Source organism: Lathamus discolor, chromosome 3, assembly GCF_037157495.1.
Source record: "Lathamus discolor isolate bLatDis1 chromosome 3, bLatDis1.hap1, whole genome shotgun sequence".
In the NCBI taxonomy this organism is placed as follows: Eukaryota; Metazoa; Chordata; class Aves; order Psittaciformes; family Psittacidae; genus Lathamus; species Lathamus discolor.
The window spans coordinates 122,198,276-122,216,363 of NC_088886.1; the positions used below are offsets into that span (position 1 = coordinate 122,198,276).

The 18,088-nt window shown below is 40.7% G+C and overlaps 1 protein-coding gene across 18 annotated transcripts in view; it reads right to left on the minus strand.

The window, feature by feature from the left end:
• The window catches only part of KALRN (kalirin RhoGEF kinase), a 521,871-nt gene that overhangs the window by 188,009 nt on the left and 315,774 nt on the right, over positions 1 to 18,088 (minus strand). For all 18 annotated transcript variants that reach the window (XM_065671413.1, XM_065671394.1, XM_065671393.1 and 15 more), the window contains 2 exons: positions 13,566 to 13,735; positions 6,166 to 6,340 (listed from right to left, as the gene is read on the minus strand). In XM_065671413.1, coding sequence (XP_065527485.1) covers positions 6,166 to 6,340; positions 13,566 to 13,735 — 345 coding nt within the window. The remainder of the gene's footprint in view (positions 1 to 6,165; positions 6,341 to 13,565; positions 13,736 to 18,088) is intronic.

Sequence of the window (18,088 nt, forward strand, 5' to 3'; positions counted from 1 at the left end):
GCTCTATCCTGGGAGCAGAAGCTATCAACACAAAGACAGTGGGCTCATAGATCTGAAAAAGCATAAAGGCTCTTGGGAAGAACAAGCAAATGTAGGAGGCAGGTTGCAAGAGAAATGATGGTGCAAGTAGGAGGAGGAGCAAAGGCGAGAAGAGTGGGTAGAGAATGGGGATGAGGCAGGACAGGAAGAAGAGTCACACAGGCACAGGGGAGATCTGTACAGAGCTCAGAATCAAGAAAAGATAATACCTACCTCAGTTCAAGAGAAAAGAAAGTGGCAACCGTATAGCTGAGATGAACAGAGAGTGAGAATGGGTAAGAGGTCAGCTATGTCCCAGGAAGGAAATAAATAATTCTGGCTCCTGGGTGCTGAGGGAAGTCTGTGAATGCAGAAAGAAAGGGATAATGGAGCAAGGGAGACTAGATCTTTTAGTCACATACTAGACACTGGGCACCAGGGATGCCAGGGGCAACAGCACTTGGCTTTGCTTTGGTGTTCAGAGCAAGCTGGAAGAAGAGAGGACTGGATGTGACAGTGTAAGTGGATCTACGAGCAGACTAATACTGAAGGTATATGGTAGAGGAGATGCAGGTAGGAAAGGGTGAATGAAACTGTCACTTCTACAGATCACATAAGCAGAAAGTTTGCTGTTCCTCCTTCTCAGGCCCTGGTTTGCGCTGATGCTGTGCAGTATGACAATACTATCACCCATTTTTTGACAACAGGCAGAGATGCCACACTGCTTAGTGGGAACCTGGGCCACTGAAGTGCGAAAATGCTGTCACAGTGATGATTCTGCTCCAGTGCTTTTGCCTCCCAAATCTCCAAAATATCAAGAGAAACAATGGAATTTCAGCTCCAGAAGACAGGCTGACCAGGACAGCTTAGTCCTTGCCTTTTCTTAAAATTATGTGGAGTTTGAAAACTAGGTATATAAGGAAAAGAAACACAAAAGCTCACTAAGCATGAGACATGATAGTATTCCCATTTATGAACAGAAGAAGCTGTGATTTTTCTTACCGTTCCCATTCTTTAAAATGTATCTCAAGCTCTCTGTAGCTCTTATTTCTAATGAACAAGCTCATATTTGAGTGCCAGCTGTAAGTCAGTGAGAGGCTATAAAACATCTTGTACCATCACTCTGGCAACTAATTCACTTGAAAGATTTTGCTAATGTTATAAACCTGGAATAGGAAGCTCAAGTGAGTTGTAAGTAACAGTGAAGCCAACTTTGAAAGCTGGCTCCTGTTCCCTTCTAAACTCATGCTCAGAGATGGATGAGAGCAGCCAGAAGAGCCAGCAAGTGAAACCAAGGCTGAAAAATTAAATTAGCATGTGAGATGGAGTAAACAAGACTGAATGGTGGAAAATAGATATCCAGCAGGTGAAGATTTTAGTGATCACGGAGCTTTATAAAAGATAACAAACAGCATACAGGATCAAATTTGTATTGTGCAGTAGAAACACCCATATGCCCTTTCTCGACTATATCTTGGCCTATGAACCACGCTGCCCTAAGACATCAGCACACAGGCTCAATCCAGCATTGCACAGATCCGTACTCATGGCAGAAAACAAAACAATACACAGAAGCAAAGGAGTTGGGCAGCTCTGGGAAAGGGAAGTTTCTTTGGAGGTAACCAACAACTGTTGCCAGACAGGTAATGGCCAAGATCATTCCTCTTCTCAGTCACAGGGTTTCATAGGCCTACAGGTGAATTTGGTCATCTCTCTACAAAAGGTATAAAGAAAAAATATGCAGAAAGACTCAAGATGGCAGTAATTTTGTTATGGGTTGCAAAGAAAGTACATTTTACCTCTCATTTCATACACATTTACTCATTTTTACTAACTATTCCAAATAATGGTTAATAAGCCTTTAAATGACTATTTGTGAAGCAAGGGACAACATCTACTTGACTGATTTTACTGAGGATGTAACTGGAATAAGGCTGTGCTTCATATGGTTAATGTGCTCAGTGTGGTGCCAGCACGGCCACTAATGTCTGCCAGCTATCGTCTCTTGAGTCTTACTCACTATTTCCTCGTAGTGGATCAGCTACCACATTCACATTGCGTGAAATCTCCAAAGTTATTTGGTTGGCTGCACAAACTCAGCTGAAGTCTGTATCATATAGAAAGACCAACCACATAATACTAATGATCCAATCTTGCCTTGAAATCCACAATGACTTGGTAAAAGAATAAAACATATCAGACATCAAAGCTAGACATGTTTCCTAAATAAAAAATGGTTGCCATTTTATGGTGTTACAACCTAATGCAGAATAGCCTCCCACAGGGATAGCTAGGCGCTATCATGTTTCTGTTATGTCTGTTTCCAGGTGTTGTCGTAGTTTGGATTTCATAATTTACCCGAAGAACCCAAAGTGTAAATATCAGTTGATATAATGAGATTAAGGCAAGAAAGAACAGGCAGCACATGCTACATGCCTGTGGGTTCGTACCTGAATTCATATCTGCCCAACCTGCCTTTACTCAAGCACAACACAAAAGCTGCCTGTGCAGCTTAGAAATCCTTAGAAGACCTAAATGAATGCAGCTGGTCTGTCCTGCGAAAGAAATAGGCAGGTGGCTTCTCTTTATGTAAAATACTTCTCCTGAAGACAAAATGCAACAATAGTTGGCCAATTTCACTGAAGTACAACAAAAGGTCCAATGATGCCTAAATGGATGGAAGCCTTGCTTGTGCAGTAATCATTAATTCATAAGTTTGTCTGGACTCCAGAGCTCTGTCGAGAAGAGAAGATTATAGAAAAGCTCAAAAACCAGGAGGGCTACCAAGCAGACGAGTACAGTGCAAATTTAGGAAGGAGTGCAAAAGAAAGGGTTATATGATCTATAGCATGAATTTCAACATCTGGGGAGAACAGTAATAACTGGAAAGTTTCCAAGAAACAAATGGCAGTTAGACACTTTCTAAATAAAACTAAAGGCCAATCACCCCATTGACATTTGTGAGTTTGAAAAATTCCTAATACTTTTTGTTTGCATTATTAATTGGAAATGGGAGAGAGAGAAGGTAGTAGGGAAAATTAACAGAACCAAATATGTTTAGTATCAAAACTGGGTGGAGAGAGACAACACAAGATGTAACTATTCTCTAGACTGAGCTCTAATGCACAGCCTTCCCTAAAGCTATTGGAAGCAGGTGGGCTCCCACAGCTGTATCCTCCTTGCTTTCTGGAGAGATGCAAGTTTTTCCTCTCACCAGAGTTCCCAGGGAATGGCTCTCATCGTATGGGATCCTCTGGAGCACAAGAACCTGTGAAACAAGGGTGACAATACAGAACTGATGGGGGAAAATGGGAAACTCAATGCTTGACAAGACAGAAGCAGCAAAGAGGACAAAGGTGGTCAAATCTGGGAGGTGGAGGGCCCAATTTTTGCAGATGGTTTGTGTGAGTGTGGGAAGGAGAGAGATTAACACAGCTACATCAGGTAGAGCGGTTTCATTAGGGATGTGTTCAATATGGCACTGTGCTTCAGACAGATGGAAGGGGGCTTATCTAGCATAGAAAAGGAGAAATTAATTTGCCAATCACACCGAAACACACTATTTCACTACTCTTAATCTATGCAGGATCTAGGATATTATGGCAAATTAAAACCTAAACCATTTCCAGTAATAGCTCAAGCTACTTGCCTTTAGTAGAAAAAAACCCAAACAAACCCACAACTTAATTTTGTGGTTTACATCTCATTGTCTTTTTCCCTTAAAAGGTTGGAATAGTCAAGCTTAGGAAAAACCAAATGCTTTTTAATTATGGTGATAAAAAAAATCTTCCTTTTCAACATGGCACGAGGTAATGCTGCTAATTCTGATAATAGTTTCCTACTGACTTGGAATATTTATTGCACAGCTGAAGCAACTGACTGCAATCTACTTTCTTAAGATCATTCTTGTGTCAATTTGAGCCAATTCAGCTGTTGTCTGAAATGCATAGCATACATGTGTCATTTATTTCAACTTGCTTTTCTTTTTATTATCCATAAAACTGTTTTTCTTGTTTAAGCACTAAATATGCTTACAAAATTTAAGACACTGACCTGGATGTATTTTTCATTGTGTTCAGTTATAAATTAAACATAATTATTTTAAATAAGAATATTTTTCAACAAGAAGGAGCTTTCTAAATAAAATCATCTGCCCACAGACTTCCAGTGAAACATGTTCTCCGATTTCCTTGTAATATTAATCTTGCAGAGGGAATTCAGAAGTACTTATGATAAAAAATAGCAAATCTACAGTGACAACTAAGTAGTGATTTTCTTTAAAATCCTTTCTAGCTAATCTGATTTTAGAAGACTCTGAAGCACATTTCCAATTTTAAATATCTTCATGTATCACAGCCTCTCCAAATGTGTCTGAATACACAGAAGTAGGATTCATGCAGAAACAAGACAGAGGGATCCATGTAGTATTCCCATCTCTGGCACCACATATGGAGGGGACTGGGTAAGTCACATTATGTTGTGATGCCTTGGATGCCCCATCAGTGAAGCAATCCATGGTGGTAACAGCCTTTGAGATCTTTGATTGAGAGACTATGTGCAAAGAAAAAGAATTTGAAAACAGTATTGGTTGGGTTTTGTTTGTTTTTTCCTTCAGATCTGTACGTAAATCGTCATAATTCTAGGTTCAGACCTAGGAACAGGATGCGATCTTGATGAATGACTCACGTGGATTCACCATATTCTGCCTACAGACATGCCTGAGTGCTCCAGAAGCAAAGACTGAGGAGGAGGTTGGTTTTTTTTCCTTCTTTTTTGAAAACACAAGTGCCATTTATAGGTATGTAAAAGTATATGCATCAAAGTATCTTCTTTTTAAATACAGGAGATACCACAGCTACTGCAGGCTCCTGAATTTTGAAGGTAGCATTCTTAGGGCAAAGTATGTTATCTGACATAAAATACATACATATATTTATACTCACAAAGAATACTGTCTTTCAACATCAAGGAGGCTGTATATGACTGTAAAATTAAACTACTAATTTACATAAGTATCAAGCACTGTAGGACAGACTACAGTACAATACCCAGCTATGCAGTCACAACACAAAAGATCAGATACTCCTCACTGATTTCTATCTATCTCTGGTATCCAATCATAGATCAAGACACCTAAAAACCTGTTTCCAGCCTTTTATTCCACTACAATTCATCATGCCATGTCTTAAAATAAACACAAAATATAACACAGCATTCTAATGCTCCCATTAATTACCAGTACTCACCTTGAGATTACCTACAATACAAACAATATTGTATTGACTTACAAACAATACCTTCATGAATATATCATCATAAAACACTTGAAGGTGCTCCATGAACTGAAAAAGCACCAATAGGATGCAGTAGGAGGAACACACCCCAGAAGGGAAATAAGAAGGGACACATGGCTTGCATGGATATTGTGCACAAGTTACACGCTGTTCTTTTTGCATCAAGTGCTGTCAGAACTACAGCAAGTATTTAATGAGATTGCCTGGAATCTCTTTAAAATTTCTTTGTCAGATAATACCTCAGTTAATAATGTTTTGATGAGTTTTCCATCCAGTGCTTTTGATTTCAAAACAGAAGTACAAAACAGAACTGACTTTGCATGGACATACAAATGTACTTTAACTTTCCCCTGTTTACTTTTTCCTTTCCTTTTTTAAATAAATCCACTCTGATGCTTAAAAGCCTATCTTTTAAATACACTTTTCTTTCATGCATAACAAGTTTTTTTCACTCAATAGTTTAAAACCAGGCATGTATTTGATTGCATACTTCTATGTTTATTTCTGAAGAGACAAATCTCACTAATAAGTGATACAGAACTTTCAAATCTGTTGAATGACTACTATCAATAGAGTTGTAACAGGAGCATCTTATAAAGCTTCTCTGCAAAACAGGCAGATTCTCCGTACAGTCAGCTAAGCAGACACAGATCTATTTCAGTGCATTCTACCAGTATATCCTAAAGCGTATTTTTAGCTTCAACATGGCAAATTTAAAACCTGGTTGTAACTTTCTTCCTCACTGGACAGCTGAGCACAATCTAATAGCTCCAGATGTATCCTAATAGAGCATGCTTATATATACTCCTTCTCCACAGGTCTAACTTTCTCAGATCATGCATCCAGCTCTTACCTCAATGGTGTACTGTTCAAAAATTCGAAGCTGAAGGAAAATGTCTAGCTTGATCTTCCTCTCATGGAAGAGCTCTTCCATCTGTACCTGGGCCTCGTCGAGCTGCTGAAGGACAGATTCAATGTGGCTGATGGAGCTATTATGTGGAGTCTTATTGTTGGAAACAGCAGAGTCCCTGTAGCAAGGCAGAGAGCATGGTTAAAGCTGAGCTTTAGGGCAGGCAAAAGAGCAAGAACTACACATTTGTGATTCTGCATGCTGCTGGGAAGCAAACCCAAGCACAAAGGGTTGAGGGAAGGTGTATGCAACACTCATATCTTCTACTCGCTGAAATCTTGCAGCTCCTGAGCTCTCCACAAAGTTTGAACAAGGAGATCATCCTTTTTTGTGCTGTGACTCTGCAACTTTACACACTTGGGAGGGGCAGAGGAGGAGAATGACACATCAATCTCAACAGCTCTTTTGAGGAGACCGGCTGGCAATCTCCTTTAATCCTACAGAGTGACCTGCTACAGCCTACACTCACCAAGCTCAGAGATGCTATTTAGCCATGTGGACCTTTACAAGTTAATTTTGTGCATTTGCTTTATTACTTACAGGCTAATGGAAATCAGAATTACCATCATTTTAGACCAAGGGGTAGGGATGCATCAATTTCCTCTCAGTTACTTAGTACAGCAATAGATGCAACATACAGTGCAAAAAATTCCACTGAAGAAAAACACCTTTCAACCACTGTAAGACAGACTGACCTGTCTTTTCACTAGGGTAAGTGAAATGAGACATGACTGTGACAGGTCAAATACTGATGATCCATATACACCTTCCATATTGAGGCAGCAGAAAGCAGTCTCTGAAACTGTTTTTTAACCTAGGCATTGGTACTTCACCTGAAACAAGATTTGGATGCAATGGTTTTCTCCGTCTATCTTTCTCAAAGGTGCGTGATAGCAGCTGCATTATCTGGCACACTTAAACCACACCAACTGGAAAAACTTATGAAATACGCTTTGGAAAGAGCTGTGCACTGGTAGGATAAGATGATGAAGTGAGTAAACCAGCAGGTCTTAACATCTATTTCCTGTCAGCCTCCAGGTCTGTGTTGGAGAAGGTAGGGGGTTGAAATACAAATCCAAAAGTACATACAGGACTCCTGGCGCACCAACAAACTCCCATGTGTTCAGTGAACCACCTGACAATATTGAAAGACAAGTGTAATGTCAGGTAATGCTACCAGGTCAACTGCACTGTCCCACAGGGACCAAATGCAGCTGGGAGCCATTCTTCTGGCCAGCTCACCTGGGCTGCTGCATACAGGTGCTCACAGAGTCACCCCACTGTGGAAGAATGCTAGGATGTTCCAAATTTTTATGTTTTTATTTCCCTTTCCTGGGTTGATTTTTCTCTCCATAAACATCTGGCAAAGCATTCATAGTTTTCTACAGAACTTGACTGAAATGCTCGTCCTTTGCTCTTTGCAAATTATCCTCACGTAGGTTCAGATCAAAATAACGTACTGTCAACTTAAATGTTAATTGAACACTGTCAGTAAGTATAATTGAGAAAAAAATATAACCTTCTGCAAATGTCTTAAATTGAAACTAGGCACTGACACACAGTAATTTTAGATAGTTTAAAACACACCTTTTTGGTTCTAAACACATCTATTAGTCCATTTTCATTATGTGTCTTGAAGGAACAGAACAAGCATTTGCCTGAATATCTGAAGCCTAAGAATAAAATTAAAAGTACAGAATACTATTAACCATACAGTAGTTTGCTCTTTGGAAGCGTTTCCCCTCTTTTTCCTCAAATGCTTTATGTTTGATACACTGAATTTCAGATGGTTCACCATTATTCTGAAGTGAGTACTAGCAACTTCCCTTGCTTATTACGGAATATTATGTCAATATTACTCTCTCCAGGTGATGTGGTTTCTGCCCCACTCTGTGAGTATTGTGTTTTCACCTTCTTGGTGACCACAAGTTCTGTCTCTGCCTCCACACTGGATCTGTACAGAAGAAGGATGAATGTAAATAATAAGGTGAGATATTAAGACTGCAGTTTAATCTGAGGCCACATTAAATCAAGTTCTGTTTCCTTCAGTCAGCACCTGTCTTCTATAAAAAGACATTAGTGGGCAAATGAAGTTGCTAAGCCACTGGCCATCATATCTGAAAAATCTTGGCAGTCAGGTGAAGTTCCTAATAACTGGAAAAAGGGAAATATAACCCCCATTTTCAAGAAGGGGAGAATGGATGACCCAGGGAATCACAGAGCAGTCAGTCTCACCTCTGTGCCTGGCAAAATCTCGGAGCACATTCTCCTGGATGGCATGCTAAGGCACATGAAAAACAACAAGGTGCTTGGTGACAGTCAGCATGGCTTCACTAAGGGGAAATCCTGCCTGACCAATTTGGTGGCCTTCTATGATGGGGCTACAGAACTGATGGACAGCGGTAGAGAAGTTCATGTCATCTACCTGGGCTTGTGCAAAGCGTTTGACACTGTCCCACACAACATTCTTGTCTCTAAATTGGAGAGATATCAATTTGATGGATGGACCACTCGGTGGATAAAGAACTGGCTGAATGGCTGCACACAAAGAGTTGTGGTCAATGGCTCAATGTCCGGCTGGACACCAGTAACGAGTAGTGTCCCTCAGGGATCGGTGTTGGGACCAGTCTTGTTCAACATCTTTGTCGCTGTCACAGACAGTGGGATTGAGTGCGCCCTCAGCAAGTTTGCCGATGACACCAAGCTGTGTGGTTCGGTTGATATGCTGGAGGGAAGGGATGCCATCCAAAGGGACCTTGACACGCTTGTGAGGTGGGCTGATGCCAACCATATGAAGTTCAACCACGACAAGTGCAAAGTCCTACACCTGGGTCAGAGCAATCCCAGGCACAGCTACAGGTTGGGCAGAGAAGAGATTCAGAGCAGCCCTGCAGAGAAGGACTTGGGGGTGTTGGTCAATGAGAAAATGAACATGAGCCAGCTTCAGTGTGCACTCGCAGCCCAGAAAGCCAACCGTATCCTGGGCTGCATTAAAACGATCGTGACCAGCAGGTCAAAGGAGCTGATACTGCCCCTCTACTCTGCTCTCCTGAGACCTCACCTGGAGTATTGTGTGCAGTTCTGGTGTCCTCAACATAAAAAGGACATGGAACTGTTGGAACAAGTCCAGAGGAGGGCCACGAGGATGATCAGGGGACTGGAGCACCTCCTGTATGAAGACAGGCTGAGGAAGTTGGGGCTGTTCAGCCTGGAGAAGAGAAGGCTGTGTGGAGACCTCATAGCAGCCTTCCAGTATCTGGAGGGGGCACATAGGGATGCTGGGGAGGGACTCTTCATTAGGGACTGTAGTGATAGGACGAGGGGTAACGGGTTAAAACTTAAACAGGGGAAGTTTAGATTGGACATAAGGAAGAAGTTCTTTACTGTAAGGGTTGTGAGGCACTGGAATGGGTTGCCCAGTGAAGCTGTGAATGCTCCATGCCTGGCAGTGTTCAAGGCCAGGTTGGACAGAGCCTTGGTTTAGTGTGAGGTGTCCCTGCCCATGGCAGGGGGATTAGAACTAGATGATCTTAAGGTCCTCTCCAACCCTAACTATTCTGTGATTCTATGACATTAAATATGCCTTCATTCAAATGCAGGATTATTACTAATCATGTATTATCTATATGACTCTGAATTATTTAAGACTGGTGTTGAATAATCTTTCATGGGATCTAGAGACACACTTGGTTTTAGAAATAACATTTCACTCTTCATATCAAGCCACACTTGTATTTCAGTGGCTGATGCAATACAAGAATTCAAGTGTAACAATCTGGTATTTTTTCCACAGTCTCCTCAGATAAGGCTTTGACAATCCCTATTTAGTCTGGCTTGAGAAAGATCCTCTTCCAGAACAAGACATTTCTGCGTTTGGATTTTTTTGCCACAAGATTTCTTGCTCTGTCTGGTGATGAGAAATTCTGGGAAAGAATTCATAAAGATCCTTAATAGCCTTTTATGGCTCTGGTTATGGATTGGAGTTACAAAATGCAGGGAAATTATTGGCAAAACAAATACAAAATAAACTTTGGGAAACATAAAATTGGTCTTGGTGCATCACTGTTGAGTTTGTTCAGAAGTAACACGGTGCTCCTGAAACCACTTTCAATGCGCTAATTGGGAGAAATCTTGGTGAAACATACTCATTACCAACAGCTCATATACTGAACTACTGTAAAGAAGGCAAGATACATAACTCTTCACTGTCCTTTTTTTGCCCATAACATCCCTGTTCTTTCACACCTCACTGGAGCAAGTCATTGTTTTGCCTTTCTGGGAGCAGCAATCCCAGAAATGAAGTTCAAAAGATTTGCTTCAAGTTGACTGCAGAGAACGATGATCACCTCAGTAAAACACTGTTAAGGAAGAGTGAAGAAAGTGTTTCCGATGCTGTGACATGTAAAGTATGGCTAGCCAGGCCTGTTTTATTCCTGGCAGGTATGGTCTCCTGATGAACGGTCACTAAAGGCCTTGAAGACCTTCTATGAAAAGCAGTCCCAGGTATTACATTTAACTAGTTCAGGGAGCTGAACTTCTCCTAAGTGATTGGAGGAGACACAAAGTGCTATTACACAAATGATCTTCCCTAAACCAGTATCTCTTCTCTCAAAGATAAAGAAACACAACATTTTTCAAAGCCCCATTCGTTTCACTGGTTTTAACATGTGTTATGACACACTTGATAAGAGCAGTTGTATTTCATTTTCTTCATTGTTGCAGTGTTTGCAGTCTTCAGCTATTCTTCACGGTGATCCACACCGTGAAATGCAATGTTGTGTTAAGGAAAGATTGCAGTAATTCTTTTTCCTCCTTTCCTTTATCTGTGTGCTTGCTACTTTTGCCAGCAGCCACAAAACCTGTTGGAGTGGGCACACATAGAGGTGTTTTATGGTTTGCTTACACAGTTTTGCTTCATTTTTTTAAAGAGTCCAGGATCATATTACAGGCTTTGCACTTACAGTGGTCAAAACCAACACTTGAATCACAGATTGTCTTGACAGTTCAGCTCTACAAATCTTTGCATGCGTTCAGGACTTCTGTCCTTCAGACAACTCTTCTCTCTGTGTTTGGTTTTAGCTTTTTCAGAAGCAGGGGATCACTTCGCACAAATACGTTTACCCTGGTTCATCTTGCTCACTTTCCAGAATACAAGCCAGACCCCAAACCCAGCATTTCTTTGTTAAACAGCTTCCACAAAATCTGTCTTGACATTTCAGTAATGTTCCAAAATGGTTCTAAAAAAGTTCTAAAAAAGGTCTCAAACCTGAGACCACCTTTTCTTTTCAAAGACTGAAACTAAGAATTGACTACGTTCACATTTAAAAAAAGCTGAAGTCCCACAAGTTATTTCCCAGTTCACCTCTTCTCCTACATGATCTTGCAGCCACTACACCAGCCTTTCTCCAAGAACTGATGCTCCACTGACATTCATACTGGTGCTTCTAATACTGCCTAATACTGGGCACTCTCTAACTCTGCACAATGCTTTCCAACAGACTTGGGTGCAGGCAAAAAACCTTTAGGCCAATCCCACAGCCAGCATCAGGATTCCTTCAATACAGACACTCTGCAATTCCACAAACCACCCCACGCTCCACCTAAGGGGCTTATACAGAATCCCTTTTAGGCTCTTCTCCATGGCCATTCATACTGAAATGTTGTTATGCCAATAGAAGGGATGAACAACAAACAAATCGTTAGTCCAGAATTTCACTGCCGTTTTTGTTATCTCATAGAAATGCCCTAAACTTTGCAAAAAGTTTTTCTGCATAAAGGGAAAAGACCATGCAGACCTCTGACTGATCTGTCATACATACTTTTCTCATCTAAACTCCAGTCCTTCTGCCAGCTCACTTCCCAAACACAGAAGGTTTCCTTCCAACTTATCTCATCAGCAAAGATGAATGAATGGATGGATGAAGCATAGCTCCTAATCCTGCCTTTCCAGCTCTGACCTCAGCAAGCAATACCACAGCTCAAGTCTGTTGCTCTCCCCCTCTGTGATATGGGCAAGCCACATACAGCAAGACTAGGAATTCACACAGGCTCTCCTCGGTGGCTACTTAGGGCCTAGGGCTCAGTGACAATCAGAACCTAGAGAAGCCCTTTCTAAACTCTCTATCTTTTTTTTTCTCTCCCTGCCCCCAAGTAAGTGAGAAGACTGCATCCAGGGCGATAGGAAAAAGTATAGAGAAAAACTCAGCACATGGCTGCAGCAGAAGCCTCAGGGACTCCAGAAGGGACTTTAAGGGCAGAGCTCCACCACGGCCCTCCATAGAATCATAGAATAGCTAGGGTTGGAAGGGACCTTTTAAGATAATCTAGTTCTAACTGTGCTCAACAGCACCTTAGGCTTTCCCTATCATAGCTCATGGTTTTCCGCATGTGACAACTGAAGGCATCAGATTAGGAAATCTTAGGGTGAGGAAGATAACATAACTGTCTGGTACTATCTCTAGTGAAGCACATAACACCTGGCAGATTTACATGTTACATATGTATGCAGAACATATACACTATGTACATGTAGGTGAGGGAAATCTGTAACGATACAAACATCTAAAGATATATTGGACTTGGTTTTGAGCTCAGTAACATCACTGAAAGGCAGGAAAACTCCACTGCTGCCAAAGATAAAGCCACAGAAAACCACAGGAAAATAAGAACAAATGAGAGATCTCACATCTGCAAGTTTTGTGTAAGCTTACTCTGCAAACATTCAGCCTGCTACGTTTACAGATTGAGAAAGCAAAAAAAAAAACCCACCCCAACTTTGTGCAGCCAGTCTCTTCAAGTATTTTAAATTGAGTAGAATGAGCTTTTTAATTCGTAACGTGAGTAGAACTGGCAATATAGGACCTTCTTTGATACTATGAATAAACCCCACATGGACAAAGATAAATAGAAGCATGCTGCATACAAAATGAAAGAGGGAAGACTGTTAGACACATGCATATTTTATTAAGAGGAATACATTTCTCCTACATCAGGAGTAACCATATAAATCACAAGGCCTCAGCTACAACCAGTTAACAGTCTTCTGTAAACACCAACAAAAATGTTCACCTGAAATACATTTGTTTCAATTCACTTCACAGTGCTTATAAATAATCTCTCTGTCAAACAGGAACTAGTGCTGATCCACAGACTATTCTAATCACTCCACACAAATCACTCCCTGCAATTTCAATAAAATACTCAGAGAATTTGAAGAATCATAAATAAGCAAAGGATTGATAACTCTCCCAATTAATCCTAACTCGTGGTATCCCTATTTATTCATGCCTAAACCACAGCAGACATCAGATTTCTTAACACCTGTCCTCCAGGTGGATGCTTACCTGAGCTGTTGGATTAGATCTTCCCCTTCTTTAATAACATTGAGGGTAGCATCCAAGGTAGCTGTTTGCTGCTGCTGAAACTGCTTGATAAGCTCCTGAACTGCATCCACAGAGTCAGCACAGACATCCTCTAAGAGCTCCTTCTGCAGATCTTCCATCCATGTCCACAGCTGGGAAGGAGGGGAGGGAAATATAAATCAGAGAGGATTGAGATTTAACCCTTTTGCTCTCTAATTCCTCATCAGTAAGCATTAACTGGGGCTTCATGTTTCACATGAAAACTGACTTAAAATTTCTAAAACCAAAAAGATACATTGGTTATTAATTCTGCTTGATGCAATTCCATCTTAAGCAACGAAGTAAAATAAATTTAGTATCAGTTTTTTTCAAAAAATTAATCTGCATTTCAGTTTATTATGCAACGATAACAAATTATATTATTCTGATTAACTCTTTACACAAGTAACAGATTACAATGCCCTACAGCTGTGATAAGCTAACCCTTTCCAGAGCTGCGTGCTATCAGCTGCTACTAATTTCACATGCAGCTGAAGCCTGTTGCAGAATAGACCTAAAAATCTTTGGTATGTATGTATGGTACTGGCTGAACTCTAGCTGTGTCTGCTCAGCTATGCTTTCCCAGGCTGCAGGTTTTGTGGAGGGTTTAGGGTTTGTTTTTGAAGGGTTTTGTTTTGGTTTGGGGTTTTTTTGGGTTGAGCTTTTTGTGGGTTTCTGCCACTTAATCCCCTCCTCAAGTACACCTCAGACTCTGCTTTTCAGCTTTGGGAAAATCCAAACACAGGAGACAGCAATATCACCAATCAATCCCATATATTTAAAATAGTCTTGACTACCAGTTTCCAAACACCAACAACAAATCATTTGAGTGGGTGCTTAGATGAGAATCTCCAGCCAGCTGTTCATCAGAGATCTGGACAGTGGCAGGCAAGCCCCAGCAGCCCCTCCTTGGCTGTAAAGGCTTAGAGCAAACAGAGGTTTCCCCTTTAAGCTTGCTCTGAAAAGTGAGTGTGTAATTGCACCAACTGAGCTGGCAGTCTGCCAGCAGATCCTAACAGCTCCACCAGAGAGACTATTTTCTGTGCCATGCCTGCCCCATTAACCCGCTTTCTGCTGGTAAACTCTGCGACGTTGCAGAAAAGTACAGGAGTGGGAAACAACTCGTTGCACCGGGAAACGTTAAAGGACGCAGTGCTGTTGGTAGCAGGGCTGCACTTCTGCCTGCTGTCCCAGGGAGCTGCAGAGCAGCTTGTCTGAAAGGGACCTAGAGGTACACACGAAGGAGATGACAGAGGCTGTGTGGGGTGGCAAAACAGCGGTTAAAACCACTCCTGTTCAAAATGAGGTGCACTGGGTCCCCACCTTACAAGATTTGAGACTGCAAATTCTGCATATCCACATAAAATGAGAGGAGGAGAGTGACATTTTAGAGCACCAGCTGACAAAGCTTCTCACAATCAGAGTCCAAACCTAAGGCTGGTCACTGAATGTTACACTATACACATGCTACCAACTTCAAGGGTATCACCCTGATCTAAACTGAAATAATCAAACATCAGAAAATATTCCCAGCACTGCTCATGGTATCAGAACAGGGAGAATGCAGCTCCCTGTGCTGTTTCCACCTCTGCTACCAACTTCTTGTTTAATGGACTTACACAAACAAGTTTTAAAACATACGGTTAATTTGAAGATTTTTCAGTTAGAGTAAGCTTTGAATATTTTGGGTAAACGCCTCTGTTTATTCATAAATAGTATCTTCATAAAGGTCTATCCTACTACTGGCCTCAAGTGGAATGTCTTTGCTCAGGTTATTTATATATTTCCATATTCTCAGAAGAAATGCATGGCTAAAACTGCAACTATTAACAAAAGAAACAGATATAATTAAGTAGTCATGCTTGAGACATAGATGAAAGAACGACAACATATTTAAAGAACCAAATAGAGAGCTTTTTCATATGCGGCCTGAGGTCTACGTGCTGAACTTTGGGAAGCCACCATAAAAGAAAATGCATTAATGCCTTTATGTACAAATTACATTCGGAATCTTACTGGTTTTGATCTGGTCCCTGCACCCCCCCAAACAGCAGGGACAGCTGGACTATAACAGGCAGGACCAAGTCGGCCAGAATTACTTTCTCTGCTTATCAGATCTTCAAGTAATAGAGCACATTGTAAACACAGAAGAGAAAAATGGCCATGTGCATAAATCATCCTTCTGTTTTGAGCTAGGAAAGCCAGTAGTATTTTAATTTCTCAATGTCCTTTGTCATATTTCATTTTTTCACTGAAGAGAACAAAAAAGCTCAGGGAATTTCCTTTTTAAAAATGAAAATTAAACTGAGAACTTGCTTCATTGTTAGGGGTCTGCTGTTTTCTTGAAATTATCATGCTAGAAAGGGCAGAGAAGAAAGTTTCTGATCCCCCCCACTGCGACTTCAGAGGAAACCCTGTTTTCAAAAGTGTCTCCAGAACCCAAATTTCAGCAGCTGAAAGGATTTTGACACTTAAGATCCTAAGTAATCTTCTGTGTACATGTATAAGTCATAGCAGTTTTGAAATACTTAAACTGTATTGTACTCACCTGGAACCAAAACACTCATTAGAGAGCACTCAAATATAGTAACTCACATTAGCTTCAGATGTTTCCATTAATGACCTCTGATTGTAAGGATTTGCATAAAAAAAAAATCTATCAGTATCTAGGTCATCCTTGACTCAGAGGCCTTTAATCCTTTATACTCCAGCAATCCCTGGGAATCCTAATACAAAGAATCAGTCAATATTAATAAGATTAAGAAGATCTTTCAGGAACTATTTACAATAGGAACCCAATTCAAAAACCTCCGGGGTTATATGCTACAACTAACAGCACCTGAAATAAATCACTACTAAGCCTCACTTGTGAATGCTGCAGCAATGAAAAGATGAACTCCACGTCACTGTAACACCAGAGTCAGAAGACCGTTAATCATAAAATAGAAATCACATCCTTTTTGTCACAGCTCAGGAAAATCAGTCCCTCTTAAGGCTGGATGTTTAACTCCTATGCAACTATTCAACTGATTTTAAAAAATCCTGATTATTAAAGCTCCATCACCACACAACTTGCGCCTTTCCTAGTTCGTACTGTGACCTACTCTAAAGAGCAGGTTAGACCGAGTGACCCATTTCAATTTTTTTGTCAATATTTGACATATTACACAGGACAACTTTTGTATCACATTTGCACAAACTGACTTTCTTCTTTTATTCTTAGCAGAAGCAAAATTTGTAAGCACCTGTCCCATTCTCATACATACTCTAAACAACTGCTAGTGTACCACTTGATCCAGCACAGGACACATACGCAGCTGCACACAGACATTTCAAACACTAATGCAGTATTTCCACATCCAGCTGTAGTGACTTTTATTAAGCTTGCCAGTGATGTACATGTCCAGAAAAGGAGATAATCTCTTCATTCTATTACTTAACATGTACCAAACCTTGAAAACAATGAAGAAGTAACACAAAAATAATTTTTGTGCTTCCTTCAAATTGATCTGTGCCTTGGTATGAGTAACTGGAGAAGGAAATGCTAAGGCATTAGTGGTAAAACCTGATTTAAGCACTCCAAAGAGATCTAGCCACACAGCTGACTCATGCAAACTACGTTCAAAAATATTATAGTTGTCAGCTACACAGAAGTCTGGAGTAAATACCGAGCCTTAAAACATCCACGCTGAAGGTCCATGGAAGCTCCAGAACTGAGGTTTTATTTCTCAAGGTAACCATGGCTTTAAACCACAAAAATAATTCTTTTCTGATTTACTAGACCAGAGGAAAAGCAGAATGACACCATTCCACCCCCTCTTCTTTTGATGGAGCTTCTGGCACCTCTCATGCATTGTAACAACTGTATCTGTCTTGGATGTAAAACACAGGCAGTTTCCCTCCATCCAAGAGACAATACAGCTCTTTTCCCCAGCTATTTTATCTGATGCAATACCCTTCATTTTGCTCAAGTACTTAATAGGACCACTCACTGGTAGTTTGAAGGACATCCATGCCTGTTACCTAGAAATTAATGCTTCTGACTTAGAATAAGGGACCACTTTAAACAAAATCTAAAACCTAAAGAGTTTGCTAAGAAAATCGTGCCTCCATGTTTGGAATAACTATTGAACACTCAATGTTTATATGCTGCTATTTGCAAATGCCAGAAATTAGTTTTAATCCCCTCAAAACCAGTTTAAAAACACTGAGTAATGAAATCAATGAAAAGTAAAGAAGCAGTCAGTTCAATCCATGGGAATTACCATTGTACAACACTTTTGCTTCTTGTTCAAAACATGGATGTCAATGGAAACAAGCAACTTTCCAGGGTATATGTTCTACCCCTTTACTATGTCAGAGAAGCATCATGTGTTGCAGAGCCAGCCCTAAAAGGAAGCTCATGCCAACTCGGTAAAGTGAACATTCATCACAGCAATGAAGGCCAGAGCAGAATGCAGAAGAAT